We start from the raw sequence: 23824 nt of genomic DNA on the forward strand, positions 1-23824 counted from the left end.
GCTATGTGTTGGGGTGTCTTTGTCGGATGTGGATACAGCACCAGGTGGTCTTCATAGCTGGTATTTTTATTTAATAACCCACGGTTATTTATTGAGCACTTACTGTGTGCAGAGCACCATACTAAGTGCTTGGGGGAGAATAAGAATACAATTGAACAGAGTTGATAGACATGTTCCCGGCCCACAACAAAACCATCCGGCCTTCCCCCGCCTCGGACCCTATCTGCCAATCCCCCTGTTCTGAAGAGGCGCCTGCCTTCATGGGGACCTGGGAGGGGAACGTGGCAGCTAGGAAACAATGGAGGGGTGGGGACCCTCCTCTCCCTGCACCCTAGAAACACTTCAGGTTCAGGCAGACACAGACTTCTGCAGAATGGTGCGAATGACATCATCTTGTCAGGCTGCGTGCGGGTCTGGCATAGCATGTGACATCATGTTCCAGGGCCATCAGTGGCTTCTCAGTGCCAGCGTGACCCTCCTTCCTGAGGCTTCCAGCCAGGTTCTTCTCATTTCTCCCTTCCTCTCCCCTTCCTACTTTTCTTTTTTAAAATGGTATTTGTTGAGTGCTTGCTAGACGCCAGGCACTGTACTAAGCACTGGGGTGGATACATGCTAATCAGTCCACACACAGTCCATATCCTACATGGGGCTCACAGTCTTAATCCCCATTTTACAGGTGAAATAATTGATGCCCAGAGAAGTTAAGTGACTTGCCCAAGCTCTCACAGCAGATAAGTGGTGGAGCCGGGATTAGAATCCAGATCCTTCTGACTCCCAGGCCTATCCTACCTGGCCTCACCCTTCCCTCCCTAGGCTCAGAACTTCATCTAGGTGCTTTACAACTAATCACTCTGCTCTCTCATCCAAAAGTTGGTCTGAGAGGCCCATTCAGTCATATTTTTTAGTTCAATCATGTTTATTAATTCAGTTGTGTTTATTAAGCACTTACTGTGTGCAGAGCAGACCAGAAATACTAACACATATGTGGTCTGCAGGGAGGTATTGTTGGTACCTACCGGGCTCCAAGTTAGCTCTGTCTTGCTGTGGCAGTGCAACTTGGTGATGGTGCCTAAGGAGACTGTGGGGCATTCACAGAGTGGGCTCAGTGGAGTCCTGAAATGGAAAGCACATGTGGAGATGTTTGGATGGGCAAAGGGGCCTGGGTGCAGACCAGGGAAACGAGGCAAGAGAAGGACTGGGCAGGAACTAGAAAGACAAAAGAGAAGTCATTTGCAAGGTTTGGTTTTTATCCTTAAGCTTCCCTATTGGTTCTTGAGTGCATACTGGTGACCTCATTTGCCTCAGTTTCCCAATATGTAGTGTGGCTGAAAAATGGTATCTGCATCGAGGTGTAGTTTTGAGGGTATGGGAAGCCAGGCAGAGTAGCAAGTAGTATCCAATCCTGTAGCAGGGACCTAACCTTGAACCTTTCCCTGCTGCAGTCAACTTTACTCTTTTTTAATGGGTTAGAAACAGGCACCGTACTAAGCGCTGGGATAAATACAAACTAATTGGCTTAGACATAATCCATGTCCCACATGGGCTCACAGTCTTAATCCCTATATTACAGATGAAGTAACTGAGGCCCATGCTCTGTCAGAAAAGGCCGTAGGGCACCCAGGTCATTAAGACAGAGCTGTATGTATAGTGGAGGGTTTAAGTCAGGCCAGAGGTGGCAAATTGTAGGGAAGAATAAATTTCTTCATCAGTCATTGGCATTTCATTTGAGTAAAGAGATCATTTATGCGTGGTAGCAAGCCTGCTGCCAGCTCTGGGGCTGTAGCTGGAAGTGACCCCCAAAAGGGACCGTGGTGTGGGGGTGTAGGGGTGTTGGGGGCCAGGGGGAGAGGGAGGGTGTTGGCTTTGTGACAGTTTGATCTAGCCTCACTGGCTTCACAGCCAGTTGAGGAGGAAGATGAGGGGTAGTTCGAATGGCCTGCCTATGTATCCGCTTGGAGAGAGAAGGCTAATAAATACTTTAAGTGATATTTGTTAAGCACTTATCCTTCCCTGTCAGTTGCTGAGTAATTGGTGCTTACTGGTGACTTTTCCTTTGCCTCAGTTTCCCAATGTGTTGAATGGCTGAGAAATGGTATCTGTATCGAGGTGCACCTTTGAGACTGTTGGGAGCCTAGGAGAGTAAAACATCCAATCCCATAGCAAGGAGCTAACTCTCAACCTTTGCCTGGTGCAGTCAGCTTTACTTTTTTATTTTTAAAAAAATGGTATTTGTTGAGCACTTACTATGTGCCAAGCACTGTACTAAGTGCCGAGGTTCATACAGTCAGGGTGGACACAGTCCTTGTTTCAAGTGGACCTCACAGCCTTAACCCCCATTTTATAGATGAGGGAACTGAGGCACAGCGAGGTTAAATGACTTGCCCAAGGTCACACAAGTGGCCGACCTGGAATTAAAACCCAGAATCTTCTGACTTCCAGGACTGTGCTCTTTCCATAAGGCCACACCACTTTGTGAAGTATGTTTAGAAACAACAGGGAGCAGGTAAGTTTCTTGGGTTTATGTGCAAGGTTGGAATAAAAGCCAAGTAAGAGTGAAACAGGAAGTCCCCTACTATATTTTCTGCTGTAAATAGTGACACTGAGAGATTGAAATCCAAGTAAAACATGTGCTTTCAAGAGTGGGAAATGAAAAAAAAGTACATCTTTTTAGTGGCATTTGTTAAGTGCTTACTGTGTGCCAGGTACTGTACTAAGCACTGGGGTAGATACAAGCTCATCAGGTTGGACACAAATCGTGTCCCACCTGGGACTCAAGCTTTAATCCCCATTTTACAGATAAGTTACCTGAGCACAGAGAAGTGACTTGACCAGCACAAAAAGAAGTTAAGTGACTTGCCCAAGGCCATACAGCAGAGAAGTGATGCAACCAGGTTAGAATCCAGGTCCTCTGACTCCCAGACCCGTGCTTTTTCCACTAGACCACACTGCTTCCCCTTGCCACTTAATAATTATTTAAAACCTTTTTTTATAAAGTCATGTTTATTCATTTATCAGATAATGGCAGGGGAAGGAGGGGGAGATGTGTTGAATACCTGCCCTGCTCTCCCCTTTCCTCCTCATCATGTTCAAAATCAAATAGCTGAGTGGACCCAAAGCGGTCCCCAGTCCTGGCACGAGGGAGCTGTTCGACCTGCCTCCGCATACTGTCCTGAGCCAGCTGAAGCGAGTGGTGTCTCATATAGAGGCACTGCCCATCAGGCACCTTTGGTACATATGCCAGAGGTGTTGGCAGGAGATGGGAAAATAATCAACTTGAACTTGATTGATTCTTTGTGGAAATGTTGTAAGGCCAAATCTGCCCGCCAGTGGCCCCAAGGGAGACCTGTAAAGATGAGGGAGAAGATGAGGTCTGAGGGCAGAGTGCCTGGAACACCCTCCCTCCTCAAATCTAACAGACACTCTCGCCCCCCACCTTCACAGCCTTATTGAAGGCACATTTCCTCCAAGAGGCCTTCCCTGACTAAGCCCTCCTTTCCTCTTCTCCCACTGCATTCTGGGTTGCCCTGACTTCCTCCCTTTGTGTCCCGTTTCCCCCCCCCCCCCCCCCCCCGCCAGCCCCACAGCACTTACGTACATATCTGTAATTTATTTCCATTAATGTAGATCTCCCCCCACCCCCAGGCTGTAAGCTCATTGTGGGCAGGGAATTTGTTTATTGTTGTACTCTCCCAAGTGCTTAGTACAGTGCTCTGCACATGGTAAGTGCACAATAAATATGATTGAATGAATGAACAAGAAGCCTATGCAGCTGGGCTGGCTCAATCACAGACTGCCTACTCAGAGTAATTCTCTTATTCTGGGGGAGAAGAACTGGGAAGTCAAAAAGGACTGTATTCCTTTTGGAAACAAAACACACACTCTGCCTTCACAAAAAATAGACCCTGACCCCCTCCCCCTGAAATAAAAAAAAATCCAGATCAGCTCTGTTCTGGATCTGGAGTGATGGCAGGCCACCTTCCTCACCCACCCCCTCTCCTAGGCATTCTGCTTCAGGGTGGCAAAGTTCATAAAAACGGCTGACCATATCATGCAGCATGGCCTAGGGGAAAGAGCACTGGCCTGCGAGCCAGAGAACTTGGGTTTTAATGTGGCTCCACCACTTGTCTGCTGTGTGACCTTGGGACGGTCACTTATGTGCTTCACTTCCCTCATCTTTAGGATGGGGGTTCAATACCTGTTCTCCCTTCTTCTTAGACTCTGAGCCTAATGTGGGACCTGATTATCTTATATCTACCCCAGCAATTAGTACAGTGTTTAACACAAAGTAAGTGCTTAAGAAATACTATGTTTATTTTTATTATTTTGGGCTCAAACCCTCTATAGGTTACACTGCCTTTCTCTTGAAAAGCCGCCTCCTCTTCCCTAGGCTCACCTTCTGGAAGTCATATTCACTTTGGGTGAACCCCTGGGAAAGATACATTAATTGCATCTCATCCTAGTCCCAGAGTCTTCCAGGCATTTGGGAGCAGCCATTTCGTTGTGTTCATTTAACTTGCAGTGATTTCTCCAGAGATATTAACTATCTAGGTTCCTTCCTTCACCTTCTGCCTTTCTTTTGGCCACATGTTTAATACCTTCCCTAGATGATGGAAATTTAGTAAAAAGCATAATCATTATGCTTTTTATTCACTTCTAATTAATTCCTAATTTCTAATCCCAGCTCCGCCACTTGTGTGCTGTATGACCTCGGGTAAATCACTTAACTTCACTGTGCCTCCGTTCTCTCATCCGTAAAATGGGAAACACCTTGAGGGACATGGACTCTGTCCAAACTGATTAGCACGCATCTACCCAGCACTTAGGATGCATAGTAAGTGCTTAACAAATACTGATATACAAATACTATATACTACCGTGTGCTAGTCACTTTACACAGCAAATTAAATGGTGTTGATTCCTGCCCTCTTGGGCCTGCAATCTTAGACAACATTAATATAGTCAGCTGTATATTCAGATACCTGAAGAAATACTGAACAGATGTCTAAATTAAATGCAGTCATGTATTTGCATTGTTGACACGTTAAAGGACAAGCCAAGCCAATCCTGGAAAGCAAGTATGGTTGAGTTGGGATTTAAACTATTGACTGAAGTGAGGTTTTTGAAATATGTACAGATTTCCATTTTCCAAAACACCTGGTGGTCATGGAGAGTTGGTTGGATGGGCATCTTGAGGAGCCTGGGCTCTTCTGGGTTTGGGGGCTGAGTTGAGGGAAGAGGGGGTCATCTTGTATTGGGGGGGGTCTTCACGCTGGAACTGGACCAGGGTGCTGGGGAGAGGCAAAGGCCTCCAAGTGCAGGCCAGACCTTGGCGAGTGGGCGGGGATCGGGCGGGGATCGGGCCTGGCCAACCCCTCTCGCCTGTGGCAGTTGGGCATCTGACCCGTGCCCGTGGACGAGGGAGAGGGGCCGTGCGTGCCGTAATAATATAATAATGTTTGTATTTGTTAAGCGCTTACTATGTGCCAAGCACTGTTCTAGGCCCTGGGGTAGATACAGGGTAATCAGTTTGTCCCACATGGGGCTCACAGTCTTAATCCCCATTTTACAGATGAGGTAACTGAGGCACAGAGAAGTGAAGTGACTTGCCCGTGGTCACACAGCTGACAAGCGGCAGAGCTGGGATTAGAACCCATGACCTCTGACTCCCAAACCCGGGCTCTTTCCACTAAGCCACACTGCTTCTCTAGTGGATAGAGCACGGGCCTGGGAGTCAGAAGGTCATGGGTTCTAATCCCAACTCCTACTCTTGTCTGCTGTGTGGCCTTGGGCAAGTCACTCGACTTCCCTGGGCCTCATTTACCTCATCTGTGTAATGGGGATTAAAGACTGGGAGCCCTCTGCAGGACGGCCATTATGTCCAATCCAATTTGCTCGTAGCCACCCCAGCGCTTAGTACAGTGCTTGGCACCTAGTGAGCGCTTAACAACCATGGCGTCGAGGATGGAGCACGGGCCTGGGAGTCGGAAGTTTGTGGGTTCTAATCCCAGCCCCACCACTTGTCTGCTGTTTGACTGTGGGTAAATCACTTCACTTCTCTGTGACTCAGTTACTTCATCTGTAAAAAATGGGGATTAAGAGTGTGAGCCCATTGTGGGACAGGGACTGTGTCCAACTCGATTTGCTTGTATCCAACCCAGAGCTTAGTAGAGAAGCAGCGTGGCTCAGTGGAACGAGCATGGGCTTGGGAGTCAGAGGTCATGGGTTTGAATCCCATCTCTGCCACTTGTCAGCTGTGTGACTGTGGGCAAGTCACTTAACTTCTCTGGGCTTCACTTCCCTCATCTGTAAAATGAGGATTAAGACTGTGAGCCTCACGTGGGACAACCTGCTTATCCTGTATCTACCCCAGCACTTAGAACAGTGCTCTGCACATAGTAAGCGCTTAATACCAACATTATTATTACAGTGCCTGGCACATAGTAATCTCTTAGCAAATACCATCATTAACAAAATACCATGATTATCATTATTCACCTCCCGGCCCCACCACCTCCCCGAGTTGCTTGGAGTAGTTTACATAGTTCCCTCATCTGGAAAATGGGGATTAAGCCTGTGAGCCCCACGTGGGACAACCTGATCACCTCGGTAGCCCTCCCAGCAGCTTAGAACAGTGCTTGACACGTAGTAAGCTCTTAACAAATGCCATCATCATCATTATTATTATTGACGGTGGAAGGGCTTGGAGGGGAAGGCCCTTCTCCCACCGTGCTTCCCCTTCCCCCCCCATCCCGGTTTTCCCGACGCTCCGGGAGGGGGGGGGCGGGGGGGAAGCAGGCCGTTGCCGCCCCTCCCTCAAGACTTGGTGGGGGCGTCCTTCTTCCCGAGGGGGTGCGGGCCTCCAGCCGAGGAAGGATCGAAAAGAAAAAATTCCAGCCCCCCTTGCCTCCCCCAGCTGCCGTGCCCCCGGCCGGCCCGGGCCACCGGGAGGCCTGCTGGGCTGCTGGTGTTGAGTTTCAGGGTCCTGGGGTCGCTCCCCGGGCGGGCAGCGCCTGCTCCTGGGAGGAAGGAAGAGCGGCCTCCACTTTTCTCATTGGCCCAAACAAACACAGAAGCATCTGCTGGGGCCTGGGAGGGGTGGACGGGCTCGGCTCCGGGACGGCAGACACACAACACACCCAACCGGGGGCCGGAGGGCCCGCCCAGACAGCGGGAGGTGAGAGCGGCCCGCCGCCGCCGCCGTCGTCGCCCCGACAGAGCTTCACGGTAACCGCCTGCAGCTCCGGCTCGTCCTCTTTCCGTGCCTCTGTGTGTCTGGGTGTTGCTGCTTTCGAGTTGTCTGCTCCGAGCGGCTTTGTGCGTCCGTCCTTCCCTCCCCTCCCCCGCGTGCGCCTTCCTGGCGCTGAGCAGGTCTTTGTGTGTGCACTGTGACTATGTGCGATTGTGCTCTGTGTCGTGTAAATAGGAGGGGATTGTGCCTGCGGGAGGCTCTTTCGCCGTGTGTGTGGCTGGGGAGTGAGCTGGTCGATCGGGGTCTCCGAAGGAGGGGGGGCGGATTGGTGTAACCTCTGGCCGTGTGAGCCTGTGTGTGCGCGTCTGCCTGTCCATCTGGGGTGTGTGTCTGTGTGGGTCTTTGTGTAGGGAAGGGGTAGGAGAGGCTGGTGTGTTCGTGGGAGTGTGTGGGTGTCAGTTTGCCTTCCCCGCTGGGTCCTCAAACTCGAGGCGCCCAACTCGTAGCAAGTTGGAGGGAAGCGGGAGGCCGCCCGCTTGGTTTTAGAAACCGAAGAGGTTTCTAGGGAGGGAAAGTTGGGCCGCAGGTGCGCGGCCCTGCCCGCACGCCGAATTGGGGAGGGGGCGACGGACCCACGGGGAAGAGAGGACTGGAGACCCGCACCCTCCGGCCGGGGGGGTGGGAGGAGAGGAAGGGGACGGGACCCCGGGTCCGATCCGCCCTCTCCCCTTCCCCCCACCGCCCCAGGCAACGACAATCGCCCCGGCCGCTCCAGGGCGTCCCGGTCGCGGGAAAAAAGCGGAGCGGACTCGGCGAGCGGGAAGGAGGCCGAGAGATTAGCCGGGGCCCGGAGCCCATGTGACTGCGGGGGGGGTGTTTGTGTGAGTGAGCGTGAGTGAGTATGTCTGCGCGCTTCGGACGAGGAAGCCGTAGAGGTCAGGGCAAAGGCGTTGTGCCGGAGTGGAGCCCGAGGGCCGTGGGAGGAACCGCGGGCCAGCCCGCTGGCCCTCCCGCTAACCGGCAGCCGCCCGAGTCCCGGTCTACCCGGCGGCGCTAACTGATGCAATCTCTCCACGGGGTCCGGGGGAGGAACGGTCATGCTAGGCTCCCAGGACCCCGGCAGCCTGACCTTTAAGGGGACCCGGTGTCGCCCACCCCCCGGGGGGAGGCCGGGTGGGGCTGCCCCCTCCCCACAACCCCGGCCCGGGGAACGTGCCGCCCCCTCGGAGAGGAAGGAGCTCCACCCTCTCTGAAGGGGAGAAGCTGGGCCCTCTCCGAGGGGCAGCAGGTCAGCCCTCTCAGAGGGGCAGGAGCTCGGCCCTTTCTGAGGGGCCGCAGCTAGCTCGGCCTTCTGAGGGGCAGGAGCTCGGCCCTCTCTGAGGGGCAGCAGCTTGACCTTCTGAGGGGCAGCAGCTTGGCCCTCTCTGAGAGGTAGCAGCTCGGCCCTCTCTGAGGGGCAGCAGGCCGTCTCTCTCTGCGGAACAGCAGCTCAACTTTCTGAGGGGCAGCAGCTTGGCCCTCTGAGGGGAAGGAGCAGGGAGGGGCTGCGGGGGATGGGGAGCCCTCGGGCGGCTGGACCTTTAGCCAAACCAGAGCCGCCTCAAGTCAACAACAAAGTGGAGGGAGCAAACTTGAGGAAGTTGCTGCTGCCGTGGCCGGGCCAGTCACCTCTGGGTCTGGATGGCGGGCACCTCCTCCCCCGAGTGGGGATGCCCGCCCACCGCTCAGCTCCGGTGACTGAATCACACCCTTTTGCGGGGGTGGGGTCTGGGACCAAAGAGTAGCCCATTGTTTTTGAAATTTCCTCAGATTCCTGCTCAGACCCGGGCCAGGAGAGAGTGGAATCCAGAGGAAGATTTTTTTTTTCCCTAAGAGTACAGGAGTGATCCTCTGGAACAGAAGATGATAATAAGCCCTCGTTAAGCCCTCACAATGTGCCAGACACTGTGCTCGTTAAGCCTTGACTGTGTGCCAGACACTGTGCCATACATGAGTCAGAGGAGAGGTATTTCAGGTGCTTTCAAAGCCCATTCCCCACTTGGCCAGCAAAGATACACTAATATCTACTCTTACCCCTAAACTCGCCCTTGGGATGGGGGTCGTCCTTGACCAGGGGTGCCCAGCGGGGCCTGGGAAGGGTCCAGGAGATAGATGGGGGAGGGAGTGGGGAGGCCTCCCCCTCCGGCCATCGGACCGCACAAACCCTCCGGCGACCCCCAGCAGCCCTGCCGCGGCGCCTGTCTTCGTGACAGCACTGCGTCCCGTTCTGTCAACTACAGCCCTCGATGGGGGTTGCTAGGCAGCAGGGCTCTGATGTTCCAGGAGCCCTTCTGATTTGCCAGCTTCTTGCAGGCACATGGTTAAGGTTCGTTCCAGCCTATCGTCTGGAGGGACGCGGGCACGCCGTTTGCATACTGCTGAGCTCTTCTCTACCTGAATGTGAGGAGGAAAGGAACGGGGGGTGGTGGGTGGGAAAATAATAATACAAAATTCCCCAGGTCCACAGAGAGCTTCCTGGACTGGGTCCTGCTCCTTCTGTTCCTCCCTGCCCCTCCACCCTGTACCCTACCCTTTCCCCCTGCCCAAATCATGGAAAAGGAATGTGGAGCAAGGAAAAGAGGTTAGTGGGGTAAGCGGGTGTGTGTGTGTTTGTGTGCCCGCGCGTGTACGCGCTTCTCTTTACTGTGCTGTGATGTATGGGGGTGAGGAGAGCTGCTGTGATTCGACCATTAGTTACCGGTGAAGCTGAAGCCTGGGGGACTGAGAAGGGGAGAGGAGAGGTGGCAGACAGCAGGGTTTGTTTGGCTTATGTGAGGGTGGGTCTTGCCCCCAGTATCCATCCCACCTTGCTCTCCTGAACTCTTCTTCTCCCCTCCACCCCCCAAGGAGCACAGAGTATCACTCTGAGGCTGGGCCCAGAGAGATGCCAAAAGTCCTTCTTTCCCTCTCCCCTTCACGCAGTACTGCTGTGGAAGGGAGCAAAGCTGTTAGATCTGCTGAGCTAGGGGAAAGCAGGGGGTGGAGAAACTGATGGCCGGGAGTCCGCTGGGCCAGAAGAGCTGTTCACAACTTCGTTCCGGTAGCCGACCTCCAAGAGTGAGGGATGGGAAGGGAGGAACCTCATAGAAACTTTTGATGGCTGCAAGGGTGGCAGCTCGAAATCATGGAAGCTCAAGAACGAGGAAAGCCAGTTTACAATTTATTAGATAAAAAACTCAACACCCCCCCTCCGAAAAAATCCTGGCCTTTCACAGCCAGGAGCATCTGCTAACAACACCCCTGTGACCAGCATCAAACTCTCAGGGACTTTCCCAAGAAGGGAATTACTATTTGATTTGGATTAAAGAACTAAAACAAGAAGCAAACAAAAAATCCTCACACTTCAGTGATTGAAGAAGGATCTTGAGAAGGACAATGTCACTTCTCTTTGTCCCTTGCAAAAACAATTGCTTAATTTTCCTTCTCTTTCCTCTCTCCCCTCCCCTCCATCTGCTTCTGCAGGTACTGTCTGATGAGTGTGAAAGGCTGCTTCACTGACTTCCACATTGACTTTGGAGGCACCTCTGTCTGGTACCACGTTTTTCAGGGTGGGAAGGTGAGTGGAAGGAGAGGCCCGGAAACTCCCGAGAGTTTACTTCTGCCAAAGGATGGTTGAGGGGCCTTGGTCACCCCAGAGCTGTCTGGAGTGTCCTCCTGTTTTTCTGGCTTTTTTAAAGAGAGCGGGCAAGGCTGGGGGACCTTTAATATAGAGCTGCTGGGGAGGGAGTCAATGGGAGAAGGATTTAGGGAACCTCCTTTCCCCTCAGATGAAAGAGGCTGTCCTTGACACCCAGTGCGAGGGACCAGCCACTTTTCAACCTCTTGGTGCAGTTCTCTGCATCTCCTGAAGACACCCTTGAAGGAATGGATTGAAAGACAGGAAAAAGAAAAGCGTTTTTGTGTCGTGCTTCTTGGATTTTGGGTAGCCCTGAAAAGATAGTGTTTTGTGTGTATCTTTTTGTGGACCTGAGTGTGTGATGTGTTTGAACCTGAATGCATCATTATGCCGGGGCATTTTTGCGGGTGTGTTGTTGAGGGTGTTTTTGCCTGGTGTACATGCATCTGTGTGGGTGTGGTGTGTATAATTTTGTTTATTTGCACTGAATGGTTTGGAAGAAATGCAGGGATGAGATTATTTCTATACTTGTTCCAGATGTTTTCCCTTCCCACATCAAGCCCAGGCTGGAGAAGGATATCTATTAGGGTTGGTTGATTGATTTATCATGAAGTTTGAGAAATATCCTTCCAGTCCCCGGGCCCAGTCAAGGAAAGATAATAGGGCCATAAAAACTGTCTGGCAAGGGAACTGGAATTAAAATCTCCACAGACCCTCGTGAGCCGAGCCATGGTGCAGGGTGGGGCGTGCGTGACGGCTCTCAGTCACCTTGATGTTGGAAGCCGTGGGACTGCCAGAGGCACCAGGCTCCTTCCCTCAGTTCCCCTAGCTAGATTTCTTGGGTTTGAGCCAGGGAGACCACTTCAAACAGGCTCAAGAAGTTACGGTGGCTTTCCTTAGGAGCTTGTGAGACAGATTCCCTGCAGCTGGGAAAGCCAAGCATCAGGGGTGGAACTCCATTTGGATCTCATTGGATCATTTCCCTTTTCAGATCTTCTGGCTGATCCCCCCGACCCTGCACAACTTGGAACTGTACGAAGAATGGGTGTTGTCAGGCAAGCAGAGCGACATCTTCCTGGGAGACAGGGTGGAACGGTGCCAAAGAATTGAGCTGAAACAGGGGAACACGTTCTTCATCCCCTCAGGTAGGAGCTGGGGCCTGGAGGCTCTGGGGACGCCTAGGTTGGTTCTGTTTCTGGTTGAGGTGGTTCTGTCAGTAAATCAATCATTCACTTAGTGGTATTTATTGGGGGTTGTATGGTGGGAAGCGCCTTCCTGCCTCCTAGATGAGCTCAGTAGGTGAAGGGCCCTTTGGGAGAGTCCCAGAGGAGGAGAGAGGGAGCTGCTGGGCTGCCCCAACCACCCCAAATCACCGTTTGCTCTGAAAATGAAGAGTCACATTCCCACTCCATCATCTTCACCTCAGTGGTCCATGGCCATGGCCAGGGGCCCATGAGGTGCTGGCATCCCTATATCCTGGTTTTCTTCAAACGGTACTTCAGGGCCACCACCTGGATACTCTTAAAGATGTCTCAGTGTTTCTGATGGCAGACTGGGTCTACATAGGAGAGAAGGGTTTTCCAAAGTGTGAAGAGGAGACCCCTGTTGCAGATTTAGATGTCTGAGGGATTTTCAGGATGGTACTTGTGTTTCCACATGAAGTTTTCCATTAGGAGCCCTTAGACTTGACCTGGCCTGGAAATTGGGCCTAGAGGAGGAGGCTGTTACTGGGAGGGAGATTGCAAGGAAGACATTGAGAAAACAACCCCTTTGGGTGCTGCTTCCTCGGGCAAGCTGGTGGTGAGTATGCGAGGTACCTAATAACTTGTTAGCATCTCCACTGGTGGAACCCATCTGAGGGCCAGCTGGCAGTTTGTGCATGTATATGTGGTGCAAAGGCATGGCGGTTTGGTTGAAAGGGGGGATGTACCCTGTCAGGTTTCTGACTGTTGGGTTCCCCTCCAGGGAGACAAAGCCAGACATTGCCAATGGTGGTTCCTGAAGGATGCTACGTGAGTTCTGAGTCAGCGGTATTTTTTGAGAGCTTACTGTGTGCAGAAGACTGGGCTAAGCGCTTGGGAGAGTGTAATACAGAAGTCTAGGTATAAAACATCCCTGCTTACAGGAAGCTTACAGGCTAGAAGGGGAAACGGGTGTTAAAGTAACTCATAAGGATATGTAGATAAGTGCCGTAGGGCTAGGGGAGGGGTGAGTATCAAAATATTTAGGTCGCTGAGTAGACCTAAACACTGGACTCTGGCCTAGAGCGTCTAGATTGTAAGCTCATTCCTCTAGCCTGTAAGCTTATTATGAGCAGGGAACGTGTCTGCTGATTCTGTTCCATCATACCCTCCCAAGTGCTTAGACCAGTGCTCTGTACATAGTAAGCGTTCAATAAGTACCATTCATTGATCGATTGTTAGAACTGGAGGCCTTATTGTTGTAACCCAGCTCTCTTCTTTAGCTGTGTGTCGTGCGGTGGAACCAACTGGGACAAAGTAGAGTGGTCAGTCATTCCGTTTTACAATGGAAGGTCTGTTAACAGCTGATCTTACCCCAACCAGCACATTCACCTTTATACCCCCCGTTCTCAGGGCTGAACTTTCCTCTGCCGTGGCTTCACCCTGCCAGGTTCTGCTCGAGTTCATGTGAACCTGGGAAGGGAACATAGTGTCTTGGGAGCAAGTGGTGGGGGTTGAGGGATCGGGACACCCCAAAGAAATGCTCTCAATGTGGGGTGATTTTCCACAGAAATGGCATCAGTTTGACTCCTTCACGTTATGCTTCATGCCAGGGTTACCTAAGTGACATTACATGTGTGGGGGGTTCTGGCCACGCCAGGCCCAAGTCATCTTTGAAAGCATGGGTACCACCGTGTCGGTAATCTAGCTCACCTCTAACTCGTCATTCAGCTGAAAGGATGGCTTGATGATGGACAGCTAGCAGTCTACCCATGGAGTGGCTGGGCCCTGTTTTCGGGAGAAGGGGCAGCTTCACCCAATCAAGCGCGACGGCACGTTGGGCTGAGAATGACAGCTTTTTGGGAAGGGTCTGACACCAGTCCTGGATCCTTGGCTCCTGATGGTCTCCAGTGCCCACCTGCGCTTTGTTTGTTTACCTGGCAGTTTTTCATTGTTTTAGGCCAAGCTGGGGTTCAGCAGGGAAATAACTCTCCCAGGACGGATATGTGGAGGGACTGGGCCTTAGTGACTCCTGTAGCGATTGGGTGAGGGATGGCGAGTAGCTTTTTTCTGTGTCCCCTGAGGACAGGAGAAGAAAAGAATGGACTCGAATTGCAATGAGAATGATTTAGGTTAGACCCCAGAAAGAATGGGCTACCATGTATGAGGAGTTGCCTTCTGGAGATGATGAGGATCATGATGATGGTTACTATTATAATATGTTATTATTTATTAAGTGCTTCGTATTTGCTAAGTGAGCAGAAGATAGGCCTAATGGAAAGAGCACGGGCCTGGGAGGCAGAGATATGGGTTGTAATCCCAGTTCTGCCAATTGCTTGCTTTGTGACCTTGGGCAAGTCACTTAACTTCTGTGCCTCGGTTACCTCATCTGTAAAATGGAGATTAAATCCTCTTCCCTCCAATTTGGCTGTGAGCCCCATGTGGAACAGGGACTGTGTCCAACCTGATAAATTCGTATCTATCCTAGTACTTAGAACATACTTAACTCATACTAAGCACTTAAAAAAGCATAAAAAATATAATAATAATAATTATGGTATTTGTCAGGCACGTAGTATGTGCCGGGCACTGTACTAAGCTCTGGGGAGGATACAAGCAAATTGGGATGGACACAGTCCCTGTCACACATGGGGTTTACCGTCTCAATCCCCATTTTACAGATGAGGTAACTGAGGCCCAGAGAAGTGAAGTGACTTGCCCAAGGCCACACAGCAGACAAGTGGTGGAACTAGGATTAGAACCCATGACCTTTGGACTCCCAGCCTATGGATAGTGTTCTATCCTCTATGCCAGGCTGCTTCTCAAGATAAGATATTCAGATCAGAGTCCCAGTCCTATATGGGGCTTACTGTCTAAGAGGGTACTTTATCCCCATTCTAGGGATGGAGAAACTGTGGGTGACTTTCCCAAGGTCACACAGAGCAGTACAGTGGCAGAGTTGGGCTTAGAAGCCCTGGTCCTGTGCTCTTCTAGGCTATACTGCCTTTTTCTTTAAAATGAATCAAAAAAACAAGCATTAAAAGAAGGTAGGTAACTCTCATTCCCCCACCCCCCCAGTGCTTTGAATATGGTCTGGCCTGAAGGGAGAGAGATGGACTAATGACCTCTTGTTGTCCTTTTCCAATCTCCTGAGGTGGGGGAATCTTAATACGAGTCCTTCCTCAGGAATCCTGTTCTTTTGGACAGAGCTCTCTGGGGCACCTAAGGAGAGGGAGCAGGGCTACAGTAGAGCTTATCTCCTTCCAGACCTCAGACACACAGAACAGCCCAGAAACATCTTAGGTTAGTATAAAGAGCAATTGGAAAACCCTGTTTCTTGTCTCGCTTCCACCTCTGCTTGTGACCTTGGGCAAATAACTCCTTCTTTCTTCCACAGAGGGATGTGGCAAAGATGAGTGAAATAAATAACTGTGAAAGTATACTGAATTCTTAGAAGGAAAAGGGACCGTTTTAATCCTAGAGGTTATCATCAGAGCTTGAACAACCCAATTACAATCTCCCCCTCCCTCCGCTTGCCCCTGCTTGGCCCAGGGCTATTCCCAGCCCACCCGTAGCAGGTGATGCTACTGAGACAGGCAATTGGTTGGTGGAGGGGTGGGGAGCTACTAGTTATCTTGTCTCCCTCCAGCCTGGGTTGCTGGGCTGGTAGTAGCACAGAAATATCACAGCCAGCATGGCACTAACCCCCAAACTAGGTTTTGGTTGTGTCACTGCTGCAGGTCCACCGGAGAAAACCAGGACCATCCTGGAGCAGCCGAAGCTGTGGTAGTTGGAGGACTGGAATCCCCTTTGGGGATTCTACCTGCCCAAGGGTCCACTGCCAGGGTCTTTCCCAAATCAGTCAGTCAGTCATTTATTGAGTGCTTACTAGGTTCAGAGCACTGTACTAAGCACTTGGGAGAGTACAGTATAACAATAAACGGATATATTTCCTGCCCCAACGAGCTTTAAGTCTAGAAGGGGAGACAGATATTAATATTAACAAATAAATTACAGATGTGGGCATATTTCTGTGGGGTTGGGAGTGGAGATAATAATAATAATGGTATTTAAGCGCTTACCATGTGCCAAGCACTATTCTAAACGGTGGGGTAAATACAAGGTAATCAGGTTGTCCCACGCAGGACTCACAGTCTTAATCCCCATTTTACAGATGAGGTAAATGAGGCATAAAGAAGTTAAGTGGCTTGTCCAAGGTCACAGCAGACAAATGGCAGAGCTGGAATTAGAACCCATGTCCTCAGACTCCCAAGCCCGTGGTCTTTCCACTAAGCTATGCTGCTTCTGAGATGAATAAAGGGAGCAAGTCAGGGCAACGCAGATGGGAATGAGAGAAGAGGAAAGGAGGGCTCACTCAGGAAAAGCCTCAAGAGGAAAGGACTGGAGGCTGTATCCCCTATACTCCTCTCTCCTCCCCACCAACTTTCTTGACACCCAGGTGGGGCTTGAGATGGAGGATAGGTCATTTGGGCTTCTTCCTGCACCTCTTTCACCTTGGCATCCAGGCCAGCTGTCCCATCTGACCCTCCTGCCCTCAGTTTTTACCTTAGCTAGAATATTGTCATCAGTGCCCACAGTGTGCCAGGCATGACCCAGAACACTCTCCACCAATCCCCTCAGAAGGCCATGTGAGAGGTGGATGGTACTTTAAATTGTTTTCCCCTTTTCGTGTGGGTTTTTTCTGTTTTCTTTAATTCTCCCCAAACCCCCGAGTTGTTGGCAGGAGGCTGGCATTTTGGCTGGCTGCATTCTGGATTGGTGGCAACCTACCTCCCATTCCTAGTTACTCATAGTATTTATTGAGTGCCTGCTGTGTGCAGAGCACTGCTGTAAGCACTTGGGAGAGTACAGTCGTAAGAAGATGTGATCTCGGCCCTCAAGAAATGACTGTCTAGCAGGTCATGGAATGCTAGCTGGAGAAGGCAGACTTTTGAAGGAAGTTGGGCAGCGGCTTGGTACTTGAAGAGGGGAATTTTAGAGGGAGGGATAAGGCGGGTTGGGGGAGAGGGGGGTGGTTTGAGAGAAGCTGGTTTGGGACTGCTGGTGAGCTGAGATGGTCTGACCTTGGCTCCTCTTCTTTATTTACCTCGTCACCTTTACCAGGCAACATGCTTTGGGCTAGTTCTGGCTAGTTCTCTACTAGTGAAGGCCTCAGAGATGACCAGGAGAGAAAGCTACAAAGTTTTCTGAGGTAATATCCAGCTTGCATTTATGATCCTCAGGTTGGTGAAGGCCCTGCTTGCCAGTCTCCTGAATGGAGTAAGCAGCCTGTGTTCTAGGACTCCCAGAAAGTAACCAGGGGCTTTAAAAATTACTCAGAGATGCCTCACTGTTGTTCACTTCACCTACCATGTTTCCTTGTGGCTAGAATGTGGAAATGTGGGAACAAATGGAAGCAGAATTGGGGGACTCAGCTGTGGTTAGCCCACGCTTGTGCCACTTAGGGGTTTCTGGAGCTGTTATTCTTCCTGGCCTTGGCCTGAGTGGGGAGATGGAAGCAACGTGCAGGGAAAGCCCCAGATATCTGGGAGGGAAGAGTCATTGTCTGGGACTGCCCCTGCTAAGGTGGTGAAAGCCCTGCTGGCTGACCAACGTATTTTCCCTTCTCTGTCTGCGTCTTGGGCTGGGGTAAGGTGTGTTTACTGTGTGTATATGTGTGATGGTCCCAGTAATGATTACCACTTCATGCCAACCCTATAAGAGGTGGGCTGGGACAGGTTTTGATATACAGTTGGAGAAATTGGGGTGCAGTGCTTGTTGCCCAATGTTACGTAGTGAGTCAGAGCAGAGCAAAAAGTCGGAGCTAGTTCTCCTGACTCTCCGGCCAGTGCTTTGTAGTAATAGTGTTTATTAAGCAAGGCTTAACGTGTGTGGAGCACTGTACTAAATGTTGGGAAAGAGTATGCAAGAGGGAATTACACACAGACCCGTCCCTCGAGGAGCTTGCAATGTTTTGTCCCCTGGGCTGGATGGTACAGCTTGTCGGTAAAATGCTGCTTCACTGCTGCAGTCCCCGAGCTCAGGGAGGAAGAGTCTGTGGAAAGCAGAGTGGGAGTGAGTTCTCACCTTACCCCATTTGGCCCAGGAAGTCAATTCTCCCAATACTTTGCTGGGCCCAGTTTTTCCCAAAGTGCTGACTGACCTGAGATTGAGGCTTCCTGGGGAGTGAAGATGGCCCACAGGCTTGCGAAACTGGATCGGAATGTTCCCCCCCCATTCACTTGAGACCAGGAGGTAAGAAGAGAGGAACTGGGAAGTGTACTGGGAAGTGAATTTAAGTGTAGCCTGAAAGGCTCCAGTTAACCATAAGGATGTACTTCCTGTCAGTGATTGATTGGTGTCATTTGGGGCCTCCATTTTCCTACCTCCCATGTCCTGGGAACAGAGATGAATCAGTCATTCAACTAATCCGTAATAAATCACATGGGTTTGCACAGACTAATGATGGGGGCGAAAGACAGTTTTGTAATCCCTATATTACAGATGAGGGAACTGAGGCACAGAAGTTAAGCGATTTGCCCAGGGTCACACTGTAGGCAAGTAGCAGAGCTGGTATTAGAACCCAGGTCCTCTGACTCTCAGGCTCTCCCACTTTCCACTGTTCCATGCCATGCTGCTTCCCTGCCCTCAAGCAGCTTAAAATGCAGCAGAGAAAGTAGACATTAAAATAAATTAGAAGTAAGAGAAGCTTGCTTTGGCATATGCCTGGGTCTTCCCATCCCAGGAACCGGGCCTAGTCATTGCAGGTTGCTCCAGGGGTTGTTTGGCCCATGGTGTGGAGAGTCTGGGAGGGTCTAGCCCATGGGTTGCTTCAGGGGTTGTTTGGCCCACAGTGTGGAGAGTCTGGGCTAGACCCTCCCTACAACTAGTCTCTCCAAGACCCTGGAGAGGAAGTCAGTTTGTCTGAGCAAGGAGGAGACTTCTCCCTTGTGGGCATTCCAGTGAGAGCCCTGGAGCCCCAACTCCCAGATCAGGCATAGTAGACATGGGGCCTGGCCAGATCCTGGCCTTGGGGAGTATTACTTTAATGTAATAATTATAATAATAATAATGATAATAGTAATACTTATAAGTTTTTCTGGGGAACTCTAAGCTCTTTACAGACAGTACGTTCTGCTTCCTCTAAACAACTCTGAGTGGGGGGAATCAAAAACAAGGGAAGGAGAAGGGGTCTCACAGTCCCCCAGCCATTTCAAGATAGATTTGGGGGTGGGATCTGGAAGGCCTCGTTCCCCTTCTGGTACCCTCTGTGTTGGAGTGGGGCCTGGTCGAACTCAACTCTGGGGATGTGGCACTTGAATGTGGAGCTCAATACTACAATTATTATTTTTTAATTTGCTTTTAATGGTATTCGTTAAGTGCTTACTGTGTGTCGGGCACTGGACTAAGTGCTGGGGTAGATATAAGCTAATCAGGGTGGGCACAGTCTATGTCCCACATGGGTTTTGTAGTTTTAATCCCTATTTTATAGGTGAGGTAACCGAGGCTCATAGAAGTGAAGTGATTTGCCCAAGGTCACACAGCAGACAAGTTATAGAGCCAGGATTAGAACCCAGGACCTTCTGGCTCCCAGGCCTGTGCTCTATCCTTGAGGTCACACTGCTTCTCTCTTTCTCCTCCTCTTCCTCCTCCTCTTCCTCTCCCCCCCCCGCCCCCGACTGTGTTGATGTCTCTTGGTTTTTGTCTCTGTATCAGTTTCTCTTTGTCTGTGCCGCCCCGTCTCTGTTTTTTTCTCTTTTCTCTGCCTGTCTTCCTCCCTCCCCTCTCCTCCCTGGGCCTGGCCGGCATTTTCCTATGCCAAGCAAGGGGAGCTGCCACCTCTGGGCAGGGAATGTGTCTGTTATATGTTCTATTGTACTCTCCCAAATGCTTAGTACAGTGCTCTGCACACGGTAAGCGCTCAATAAATATGATTGATTGATTGACTGACTCCCCCATCTCCCTGGCCTGCTGGTGCTGGAGAGGAATGTCGCTGCGAGTCCCGCAGGCAGGGACCTGTTTCCTTTACAGTTTGCCGTGCCCCAACTCCCTCCCCAGTGTCTCCCCCCATTCCCCTACCTCACTCCCTACCACACCTCAGGACAGCCTTAATCTCTCTCTGCCTGCTGAGGGGTCAGGAGAAGACAGGCTGTCCAGTGGCCAGAATAGAGGCCCTTAGGCCAAACAGAAAAGGAACTGGTGACTGTCTGGGATGTCTGAGGTGTAGGGAACTGAGCTACTGGCCAGGGGAGAGGTCCCTTCCTGCTCAGCACCTCCAGCCAGCACACCAAGTTTGGTGTTTTCCTCAACTGTAGCTGGAGCCCGGCCTCAGCTAGTGGACCTGCTTGAGTGCCCTGGGCACTGCTGTACTGGCTCAGGGATAATAATAATAATAATAATGTTGGTATTTGTTAAGCGCTTACTATGTGCCGAGCACTGTTCTAAGCACTGGGGTAGACACGGGCATCAGGTTGTCCCACGTGGGGCTCACAGTCTTAATCCCCATTTTACAGATGAGGTAAATGAGGCACCGAGAAGTTAAGTGACTTGCCCAAAGTCACACAGCTGACAAGTGGTAGAGCCGGGGTTCGAACCCATGACCTCTGACTCCAAAGCCCGTGCTCTTTTCAGTGAGCCATGCCGATGCCCAGGAAGGCCAGAGTCCGGGACCCAGACTATGGCTTCGTCTTGGGACTGAATCCTGTGGGGAGGGGTATTCCTCTATGGATGTGCTTTTGCACACCTCCCTCCAGAATGATGTTTAGTGTCTGGCCGCCCCATGGACAACAGCATTTGGAAGTGGGAACATGTGCCAATGTGAACAGTGTCTCGCAGTCCTGGCCTCCTCCTGTGTCCATCCCTTGTTTCACCGGGGGAAAGTGATGACAGCAAAGGGCACCTGTGCCCTTCATCATTTCCCATGTCTGGCCATCCTCTCCAACTCGCCTGGGCAACTTCCAGGGAAGGTGTGACTACATCCCCCACCATATTGGACGCCAGCTATGGCATTTGGTTCATTTGTCCACTAATAAAACAAGGCTCTGCCTCCTAACCCATCAGCCCTGCCCGTGGCTGCCCTGGGCCCTCCATACTCTGGGCGGCCCCATAGCATGGACAGTTGGTCAGTGGCAACTGATGGTCTCCCCCCCCTCCCTTTTCCCTTCACAGGCTGGATCCATGCTGTCTACACCCCCGTAGATTCTCTGGTCTTTGGTGGAAACATCCTTCATAGCTTTAATGTGCCCATGCAGCTGCGGATTCATGAGATTGAAGACAGAACACGGGTAAGGCATCTTTCTCCTCTCCTCACTGACTAGTCAGGAGGCCTAGGCAATAACAAGCCCCTGAGAAGATGGAGCAGCTGTTCAGGGTGGGGAGATGAGAGAGAGACAGAGAAAGAGTAATATGTCCTAGGGGTACTCTTCCCTCGGAGAACCCTCCCTGGTGGATCTGGCCCTAGTGATCTGAGGTCAGAAGCCCAGATGCCCCGGGGAGTTCTGTTTCTAGAGAGCAGAGCTCTGTTCCAGCCAAAGCCTAGAGAAGAGAAAGCTATTGGGTGATGTCATAACTGGCATCAACTATGTTCAGGTTATTTTAAGGAGATGGTACAGACCAGTTATTCCTTGGGTCCATAGATGAATAAAAGAGGGACTGAGCTCCAGTTAAGCAAGAGAGATTTTGGTAGGCTGCAAGGAACAACAACAACAATAATAATAATGATAATAACTGTGGTAATAATGGCATTTAGTAGGCACAGTGTGCCAAACAGTGGGTGGGGGGCTGGGGTAGGTTCAGGGTCATTAAGTTAGATATAGTCCCTGTCACACATCTGGGCTCACCGTGTGAGAGGGAGAACAGGTATTTAATCCTCATTTTGCAGATGAGGATACTGAGGCTCAGAGAGGTTGTGACTTGCTTGAGGTCTCATGCAGTAGTCCAGCAAGAGAGCCGGAACTCCCGCCACCCAGCCGCATGCTCTAACCAGTAGACCATACTGTCGGGCTGCCTCTCAGAGTGATAAAACAGTGGAATGTGCTGTCAAGGGGAGGGGGTGGGGTTTCCAACCCGGAAGATCTATAAGAAACAGCCAGCTGTCTACCTTGGATAGTTAGTCATTCCCCCATGGGGGCTCTACAGGCTCTTTCCAGCTCTGGGATTCAAAACCCTCCTCCCCAGTGAAGCAGTTCTGAGAAACTAAAATGACATGGGAGAGGCCTCTTGCAGGCTGCCTCCCAGCTTTCTCCCACCCGCTGGGCTGAGCAGGAGCTTCCCCAGAGGTGACTAGGGAGACCTAGGTCTGAGAGCCTCCCACTTGCCCTCCAGGCTTCTCAGGGAATATATAAAGGAGCAGAGAGACCCAGGAGTTCCTGCCTCCTTGCCCTGGGCCATCCACCTAACCCCCTTAAGTGCCCTGCTTTGATTTTCCTCTCTTAAGTTCAGCCTTCTGCTCTTCGAGAGAGCTAACTGTCTCCCCAGGGCCAAGAATTTATCCATCCATTGATGGATGAAATTGCCTATTAGCAGGCAGTGATTTTGTCCCCCAGTAACCAGCCTCCCTTCTTTTTTCCCTTTGGAAAATTGGGGGGAATCTGCCAGCTGCAAATAATAATAGCAATACCTGTTAAATGCTTCCTATGTGCTAAACGCTGTACTAAGTACTACGGTCAATTCAGCTTATTAAGATCGGGCACAGTCCCTGCCCCACGTGGGGCTCACAGTGTAAATAGGAGGGGGAACAGCTGTTTAACCCCCGTTTTTCAGATGTGGAAGCTGAGGCCCAGAGAAGTTAAGAGACTTGCCAATGGTCACAAGGCAGGCAAGTGGCAGAGTTAGGATTAAGAACTCCTGTCCCCTGACTTTCCAGGCCTGTGTTTTTTCCACTAGGCCAGCATGGGCTCTCCCTTTCATTCATTCAGTCATATTTATTGAGCGCTTACTATGTGCGCACTGCACTAAGCACTTGGGAGAGTACAACAATAAACAGACACATTCCCTGCCCACAGTGAGTTTACAGTCTAGCTTATAGTCTACAGTCTCTTGATCAACACTTGTTGTTTAAAATCTGCTGCCATCTCTGTGGAGAAAATTTCCTTAGCCTCCTGGGCCCCAGCAGGGTATTGGTTAAGGGGTCTGCCCTGATAGAAACCTGCTCCAGAGGGAAGGACCACATCATGAGATTTGCTTTGACCCCCAAGTCCTCAATTTCTTTCTGATTGTTTTGGACACTTTGAGGTCTTTGCCTTTTGAGAGTCAAATTAAATTGCAGATGTTCAGAGCAGATCAGCTGAACATGTGCAGAGCACTGTACTAAGCACTTGGAGGAGTACAGTGCAGCAGAATTAGTAGACTCGGTCCCTGCCCATAAGAAGCATGCAGTGTAAAATGAGCTAAGGATTCGAATTCATGTGTTTGGCACAACACATGAGTAATGGAAGCGGTGGTAGTGGTACTATTTACTGAGGGCCCATTTGGTTCTGTGCACTGTACTCTGTGCTCAGGAAGTATCAAATTAGGAAGTGACATTCCCTGCCCCCAAGGAGTTTACATTCTAAACAGAGAGACTAACACAGAAATATGTACAAGAGTAGTCAAAATAAATAATTGGTGTATCATTGAAGAGGCATAGATATAAGATGATTAGGAGTAGATTTATAAGTGCTAGAGTTGGTTAGTGGGCTTCCAGATATTCCTGAGGGCCATATTCAGCGTATGAAGCTGTTGAGAAAACCAGGAATGGATTTGTGTCAGAATTTGAGAATGTTGTACATGGTATTTGCATATGCCTTCAGTTGTTGGGAC

General features: G+C 50.8%; 1 protein-coding gene across 8 annotated transcripts in view; it reads left to right on the top strand.

Annotated features, from left to right (window-relative positions):
• KDM2B (lysine demethylase 2B) overlaps positions 1-23824 on the top strand; it is a 128928-nt gene that overhangs the window by 21677 nt on the left and 83427 nt on the right. For 7 of the 8 annotated variants that reach the window (XM_029052924.2, XM_029052954.2, XM_029052937.2 and 4 more), the window contains exons 7-9: positions 10691-10784; positions 11836-11989; positions 21194-21309. In XM_029052924.2, the coding sequence (XP_028908757.1) occupies positions 10691-10784; positions 11836-11989; positions 21194-21309 (364 nt within the window). Of the gene's footprint in view, positions 1-6846; positions 7225-10690; positions 10785-11835; positions 11990-21193; positions 21310-23824 lie in introns of those variants that run through there. The other variant, XM_029053008.2, reaches the window with a different exon arrangement.

Source organism: Ornithorhynchus anatinus, chromosome 2, assembly GCF_004115215.2.
Source record: "Ornithorhynchus anatinus isolate Pmale09 chromosome 2, mOrnAna1.pri.v4, whole genome shotgun sequence".
In the NCBI taxonomy this organism is placed as follows: domain Eukaryota; kingdom Metazoa; phylum Chordata; class Mammalia; order Monotremata; family Ornithorhynchidae; genus Ornithorhynchus; species Ornithorhynchus anatinus.